Source organism: Triticum urartu, chromosome 4 (assembly GCF_003073215.2).
Source record: "Triticum urartu cultivar G1812 chromosome 4, Tu2.1, whole genome shotgun sequence".
In the NCBI taxonomy this organism is placed as follows: Eukaryota; Viridiplantae; Streptophyta; class Magnoliopsida; order Poales; family Poaceae; genus Triticum; species Triticum urartu.
In genome coordinates this window covers 535,484,300-535,491,315 of record NC_053025.1, presented here as the reverse complement: position 1 = coordinate 535,491,315, position 7,016 = coordinate 535,484,300, and the positions used below count along the sequence as shown (strand labels likewise).

Genomic DNA, 7,016 nt, shown 5'->3' with positions numbered 1-7,016 from the left:
TAATTGAACAAGTAATCTTATGCGCATTTGACATTCCTAGACCCCCGATGATGTTGGAGACATGGTTGAGGGATGTTGAGATCTTTCCCAAAAATTCAGCAAAAAATAGTGCTATGTGGAGGAGTGACTATTTGCTGGACTATGTGGAAAACTAGAAATTATGCGTGTTTTAAGAGAAAAAACCCTGATGATCCTGGAACTGTAATTTTCAGATTTTGCTATAATTTGAGTAATTGGAGTATCTTGGGAAAAGCCCCGGACGCGAAAGCATTGAAGTGCGTGTGAACTGTGAAGCTGATCAAGATGGTGATTCAAGATGTCTACATCTTGTGATGAGGTTGAAGCATAATCTTTGAGTTCTCGAAATCTTCACCTTATGAGCTACATCTGATCGCATTTCCTCTCGTGAGTACCTGGGAAGTGTGGACAAAACTGTAGCTAGAGATTGCACTCTCTACCTTCACCCATGTCTCAGCATTTCTTTGTTTCCTTTTGCTTTAGTTTCTTTGCTCTAAAGACTTTGGCGATTCATTGCTTTCTTCATGTTGGATGCGCTTCTGGCTACCGCACGTCGTCTCTCCTCTTCGTAGTTTCATGATGCTGCATGCCACTCGGTAGCTTTTTTTTTCCTATTTTGTTTATGCTTTTTTTTTGGGGCATGATTATGTTGTTGCCCTGGTCGCCTTAGTTGCTTTGTGACTTTGGATTTTTTTTTAGCATTAAAACTTTATTCATCAAATAAGAGCAAGATCATTTACATAAGAATGCAGAATAAAGTCCGGGACAGCGTCCCAAGTTTTAGACTTGCTAAGACTAAAACTATGCTTTGCTAAGTCATCCGCTACCATATTAGCTTCTCTGCTACAATGAGTAAAACTTTGGATCTGGTTGTATGGATGGTATGAATGTTTGCTTTATTTATAAAGCACTTGCCTATTTCTAGAGATTTCTATAATGAAAATCGACAAGGTAGCTCGTTGTTTAAAACAAAAGCGACTGAAATAAATGCTTCGTTGGGACTTAATAAAATCTGCATCGTATGGACTAGATGCTTTGCTTTCACAATAAAACAAATGAAGTCATACCCTGCAATTTCTCGCAGTACAAAAACTCTCCGTTCATTATTATGATGTATCACTACTCAGTACTCAACTCAGTACTCATCGCCTTCGTCGTCGTCGTCTTCACCCTCGGCTCCGACTTCCTCGTAGTCCTTCTCCAGCGCGGCCAGATCCTCCCTGGCCTCCGAGAACTCCCCCTCCTCCATCCCTTCCCCGACGTACCAGTGCACGAACGCGCGCTTGGCGTACATGAGGTCGAACTTGCGGTCGATGCGCGAGAAGACCTCGGCCACGGCCGTGTTGTTGCTGATCATGCACACCGCTCGCCGCACCTTGGCCAGGTCCCCTCCCGGAACCACCGTCGGCGGCTGGTAGTTTATCCCGCACTTGAACCCAGTCGGACACCTTCAATTTGCACGCAGCAGCAACGCAAGGAAGAAGGAGAAACAGAGTCTCAATGTCAGGTGATAACAATGGAGAAACTCGAGAAGGGATTTCGGACATACCAGTCGACGAACTGCACGGTCCTCTTGGTCTTGATGGAGTGGACGGCGGAGTTGACGTCCTTGGGGACGACGTCGCCGCGGTACATGAGGCAGCAGGCCATGTACTTGCCGTGGCGGGGGTCGCACTTGGCCATGACGCTGGACGGCTCGAACACGGAGTTGGTGATCTCGGGGACGGAGTGCTGCTCGTGGAAGGCCTTCTCCGCGGAGATGATGGGCGCGTAGGAGGAGAGCATGAAGTGGATCCTCGGGTACGGCACCAGGTTGGTCTGGAACTCGGTTATGTCCACGTTGATGGCGCCGTCGAACCGCAGCGACGTGGTCAGGGACGATATCACCTGGGATATCAGCCGGTTCAGGTTGGTGTAGGTCGGGCGCTCGATGTCCAGGGACCTCTTGCAGATGTCGTAGATGGCCTCGTTGTCCAGGAGCACCACCACGTCGGTGTGCTCGATCAGCGAGTGGGTCGAGAGCACGCTGTTGTATGGCTCCACAACGGCCGTCGAAATCTGAAACAGGCAATGGTTTCAGTGAAAATGGTCTAGCTGAAACTTGCTCAAATTTTGTGAAGTTTGACTCAGGACAGAGCTAATATGAAAAGTAAATAAATAGAGAGGGAGTAATAGTACCTGTGGTGAAGGATAGATGGTGAAACCGAGCTTGGATTTCCTGCCATAGTCGACCGATAGGCGCTCCAGAAGCAATGAACCAAGTCCTGAGCCAGTTCCGCCACCGACAGCATTGAAAACCAAGAAACCTTGGAGGCCAGTGCAGTTGTCCGCCAATTTTCTGATCCGGTCAAGGCAAAGGTCCACCACTTCTCTTCCAACTGCAGCATCAGAAACAGGGTTTACAGAAAGGAGTATTTGTTAGTAGGAACATAGGGCTGTTTCCCAAGCATGACAATTTTAGTACTCGACCTTGTAGACATTTCAGACAGCGTGCAAACAGCTCAACTTCAGCTGTCTGAAACGACTTATAAAAAAGAACGGAGGCAGTAGTTAAACTGGGTTGCCTCAAGGATGAAAGGGTGTTCTATTCCTTGTATGGGCACTAAACCTCAGCATGAAATGATTAAGTTATGGACATGACTCCCACCTGACACCTGTAGCATGTTGCTTGCAATTCGTGAATTCTACTCGTATTACAATTAGAGACATTTTCAATACCCATTATTTATACTGAAATTCAGTATAACGCTTCTGAGCTCGAAATTCCATATGGACTCTTGACTAAAGTTCTTTATCTTAAACAATAAGAAAAATATATTTTCTATTTCTCAGCCGTATTAAAAATAACCAATTATATTGTGCACAACTGACAAAAAGAACTGACCAGTTGCTCATTTCCAAACATAAGTTAGAACAGAAATTATAAAATGTTCAACTACCCAAATTTCATTAGATGACGAATCGACGATCAACATTCAAGATCCTCAAATTATAAATAAGAATCGCTCAGTTGACTTCTAAATAGTTGGTGTTCAGAAAAGATCTTTTTGGCAAAAAGGTAGGTGAGGCCGAAGCATGGTACTCTACCTGTGTAGTGTCCGCGGGCAAAGTTGTTAGCAGCATCTTCATTGTGGGAGATGAGCTGCTCAGGATGGAAGAGCTGGCGGTATGCCCCCGTCCTCACCTCGTCGATGACCGTGGGCTCCAGATCGACGAACAGGGCCCTCGGAACATGCTTCCCTGAACCCGTTTCGCTGAAGAATGTGTTGAATGCATCCTTTGCAACCCCAACCGAGGTATCACTGCAATCCGATGATAAAAACTTCAGATGGAGCTGGTCAGTTTTTTCAGATTCTATCATGCAAAAACCAAATTGATCCTGAAGCAAGTGGTGTCACCAAATCACAAACAATACTTCGGGCTGTGCTGCTCAGGGGCACGCTAAAATTAAACCGGATCATCCAATCCATCTAGTAAATAAAATCCAAGAGTATTTACATATGTTCAGCACCCACAATTCAAGAACACCATCGGATAGAATCTAATCAAGATAAATTATTCTTCAGGAGAAGAACTCCGATCAAGAGAAAGGGTGACCATGAGTATTTCTCGGAGCTCTGTAAGGAAGAGGGCAACAAATCGGAGCAGAGGAGGAGTAGCTGACCTGGGCATGAGGCCGTCGGGCTGGATGCCATGCTCGAGGCAGTAGAGCTCCCAGCAGGAATTCCCCACCTGGATGCCCGCCTGCCCGATGTGGATGCTTATGATCTCCCTCATCGCTCAATCTGATCAGCTCTGCTCTGCTGTGCAGCTCTGTGGCCTCGGAAGCTCAGAAATAATAGCACCTGCGCCAGGAAGCAGCCAGAAGGAGACGGAAAGGGCTTGCAGAACAGGGGGGAAAAGGTTGGAGGGGAGAAGAAGGAGCGAGGCTGCACGGCGGCGTTACCGGACTCGCGAGCTAGCGGAAAGCGATGGATGGATGGATTACACCGCACGCACGTCGGAAAGCCACCGGTCGTAGGGACAAAATCACTGGGCGTGGACGACCTGGACCATGTCTCGCTCCCACCACCGGTGCCAAACCGAATGCTGCCACCATGATGGCGAAGGGACGATGCGTCGCTGCCGTCGTGAGACCGCAACAAGACGCTATCGTCGAAGGCGCCGTTCACTGATGAGTTCAACGGCAGGGGTGCTGGCTATCTTGATGTGAAGGCACGCAGCCATGATGCTTGGGATTAGCCGCTGGCACCACTGCTCACGATGGGACTCTGCTGTGCACTAATCGAATAGCTAGCTACTCCTATCTATCTACTCATGTTATTGAAAAGTACTCCTACATGCAATGAATTGTTCAGTGTCAAATACAGTAAAACACGCACTGACGCACATCACTTTGATCCTACCGCCAGTACCACGAGACTGTCAAGAGGTGGAAGCTAGCAGCATAGAATGGTTTATTTTGCAGTTTCTTGGCTGGTCACCCGCTGCTGTTCATCACCATGTTTTTTTTTTGAAACAAGGATGTTCATCACCATGTCGATCCACGGATAGCCGCTGCTGCTTCCACGTTCCAAATTCTCGGTCCCCGTGCCAGTTCGATCTGTGAACATTCCTTCCCACCACGCCGCTCGCTCTGCGGCACGGCAGGCAGCAAAGCAGCGGCCAGGCTTCGCCGGTCTGCTGCTGGCTACTGCGAGAGGTTGCACATGCCGGGGTGCAGCGGGCACCAGAGCGGCTGGAGGGGCTCGGCGCGGATGCCGCGCGCCACCATCCGGTGCCTCCAGTCGTTGAGCCGGTCCGTGGCGTTGGCGTAGCGCTTCCGCCCGCTGGCGCCCTTGTTCCCGGACCAGAGCGTCTCCGCCGCGGCGGCGGCCCTGGGCCAGAGCCTGCCGTCCAGCACCGCGGCGTCCGACTGCTCCGACCACAGCGCCACCTCGCCGCCCAGCACCAGGTTGGCCTCCTCCTCGGTGAGCCCGTGCAGGATGTCGTAGTCGTACACGCGCTGCCACGTCTTGAAGGGCGCGCACCACGACCCGCCCGTGCCCCCGGGGTCGTTGAACAGCGGCGCGCCGTCGCCCTCCTCCTCCTGCTTGTCGTACCGGCTGTCGTTGCCCACCCACCCGCCGTGCCCGCAGTCCAGGTAGTAGTAGGCCGCCGAGGAGACGATGGCGCGGTACCCGGCCGCCACGATCCGCTTCGTGTTCTCGGCCCCGTTGTTCCACGTCTGCAGCACCGTCGTCTCCTTGGGCAGCGCCGTCGCCCCCACCATCACCTTGGGCCCCAGGAGCACGTCCTCCCAGTACACCACCGTGCGGTTCAGCTCGTGCACCATGAACGGCCGCGTCGCGTTCACGAACAGCTCCAGGAGGTTGTCGTGCGTGCCGCCCTCGCTCAGGAACCGCCGCACCACCGGGTCGTCCTCCCAGCACGCCGTGTTCACCTCGTCGGCGCCGCCGTGGAGGAACGGGTCCGGGAACAGGGCCGACAGGTCACGCAGCACGTCCTGCGCCACGCGGTACGCCTTGGGGTTCAGCGGGTTCAGCTGCCCCGTGCAGGGCTCCGCCGCCAGCGCGGGGCTCGCCGTGGGCGCCCAGAACTTGTTCGCGCAGGTCACGATCTCCGGGTACGCTGCCGCCCACGAACCCGTGTGCCCTGATGAAATGTGCGAAACAATGGCATTGAAGATAGATATTGCGGTGGCCAAATGCGGGGAAGACGAGCTAGGGGTTTCTTACTCACCGGGCATGTCGATCTCGGGGATGACGCGGACGCCGAAGGCGGCGGCGTAGTTGACGATGCGGCGGACGTCCTTGTCGGTGTAGCGCATGAAGGGGGAGTAGGAGCCGAGGTGGGCGAGGCTGGGGACGGTGGGGAGGACGATGGGGAAGGACTGGGCGTCGGTGATGTGCCAGTGGAAGACGTTGAGCTTGTTGAACGCCATGGCGCGGATGGTGTGGAGGATGTCGCGGACGGGGTAGAAGTTGCGGGCGGTGTCGAGAAGGATGCCGCGGTGGGTGAAGAGGGGGCGGTCGGAGATCTCGATGCCGCTGGGGACGATCGACTGGCCGGCCGCAGCCTCGCCGCCGCCGGCCCATGCGAGCTGGGAGAAGGTCTCGAGGCCGCGGATGGCGCCCCAGGGCGTGGCCGCGGAGATGTCGGCGGAGGCCGAGTCCGCGGGCACGGAGAGCGTGTAGGACTCGTCGACGTCGGGGCCGAGCGGGACCTTGGCGTCGGCGACGGAGAGCGTGAGGAGGCGGACGGGGACGCGGGCGACCGTGTAGTTGGCGGGGGGCACCAGCGGCGTGTGGCGCTCGGCGCGGATGTGGCGGGTGTAGTAGGCGATGGCGTGGCGGAGGGCCGGGTGGGGCGGCACCGCGCGGATGCTGAAGGTCGGGGTGAGCGGCGCGTACACGACGGACGGCCACGAGATGGACGTCGGCTTGGGCCAGACGAACACTTTCTGGTGCGGCTGCGGCGGAGGAGGCTTCGAGGGCGGCGGCGGGCGGGCGGCGGGTGCGGCCGCTGGGCGGAGGAGCAGCAGGAGGAGGACGAGATACGGCAGTGCTGCTGCCATGGCCGGCCGGGGTTTAGGAGGAGTGGATGAGGGATTTCGGCGTGTTCGGTGGAGTGAGCTGCGGCCATTGGGGATCTGGTGGTCTTTTTTTTTTCCTTTGAGTGGAGGGGATCTGGTGGTCAGTCGCTCTACTTTTCTCTGGCTGACTCGGTTCGAGGGCTCGGCATATGCCCCATCCGCAATACACGGAGGTAGAAAACCCGTGAGGTGAGACGGTGAGCAGCTAGTCGGCGAGCGTTTCATCGGAGTGTTTACAAATGAATGGTTCGGGAGCGCTCCGCGCACAACACTTGTCGCGCGCGGAGCTTTCAGAAAAGAAACCAGCCAATGTGGTCCCGATTTTTCTTTTTCGTTTTCTGATTTCGTACGTTTTTTTTGAACCGGGCATTATCCCTTTTCATTACTGCAACATAACAGAAAT

General features: G+C 54.1%; 2 protein-coding genes across 2 annotated transcripts; both read right to left on the bottom strand.

The window, feature by feature from the left end:
- Positions 1-1,020: 1,020 nt before the first annotated feature.
- Positions 1,021-4,090, bottom strand: LOC125552488 (tubulin alpha-2 chain). The gene is made up of 5 exons (XM_048716063.1): positions 3,683-4,090; positions 3,106-3,320; positions 2,197-2,396; positions 1,568-2,076; positions 1,021-1,466 (listed from the first exon to the last, which is right to left on the bottom strand). The coding sequence occupies exons 1-5, from the start codon at positions 3,793-3,795 to the stop codon at positions 1,154-1,156; spliced, it is 1,350 nt and encodes a 449-aa protein (XP_048572020.1). The 5' UTR covers positions 3,796-4,090; the 3' UTR covers positions 1,021-1,153.
- A 251-nt stretch (positions 4,091-4,341) lies between these two features.
- On the bottom strand, positions 4,342-6,777 carry LOC125552487 (beta-hexosaminidase 2-like). The gene is made up of 2 exons (XM_048716061.1): positions 5,761-6,777; positions 4,342-5,673 (listed from the first exon to the last, which is right to left on the bottom strand). The coding sequence occupies exons 1-2, from the start codon at positions 6,593-6,595 to the stop codon at positions 4,709-4,711; spliced, it is 1,800 nt and encodes a 599-aa protein (XP_048572018.1). The 5' UTR covers positions 6,596-6,777; the 3' UTR covers positions 4,342-4,708.
- Positions 6,778-7,016: the final 239 nt, after the last annotated feature.

Bases quoted from the DNA above. Each gene is read 5' to 3' on its own strand.
- LOC125552488 (XM_048716063.1), bottom strand. From the start codon at position 3,795: ATGAGGGAGATCATAAGCATCCACATCGGGCAGGCGGGCATCCAGGTG. The intron at 2,397-3,105 runs GTAGAGTACCAT...CTGATGCTGCAG, and splicing joins TGCCCGCGGACACTACACAG to TTGGAAGAGAAGTGGTGGAC. The intron at 1,467-1,567 runs GTATGTCCGAAA...TGCAAATTGAAG, and splicing joins ACCGTGCAGTTCGTCGACTG to GTGTCCGACTGGGTTCAAGT.
- LOC125552487 (XM_048716061.1), bottom strand. From the start codon at position 6,595: ATGGCAGCAGCACTGCCGTATCTCGTCCTCCTCCTGCTGCTCCTCCGC. The intron at 5,674-5,760 runs GTGAGTAAGAAA...ACATTTCATCAG, and splicing joins CCCCGAGATCGACATGCCCG to GGCACACGGGTTCGTGGGCG.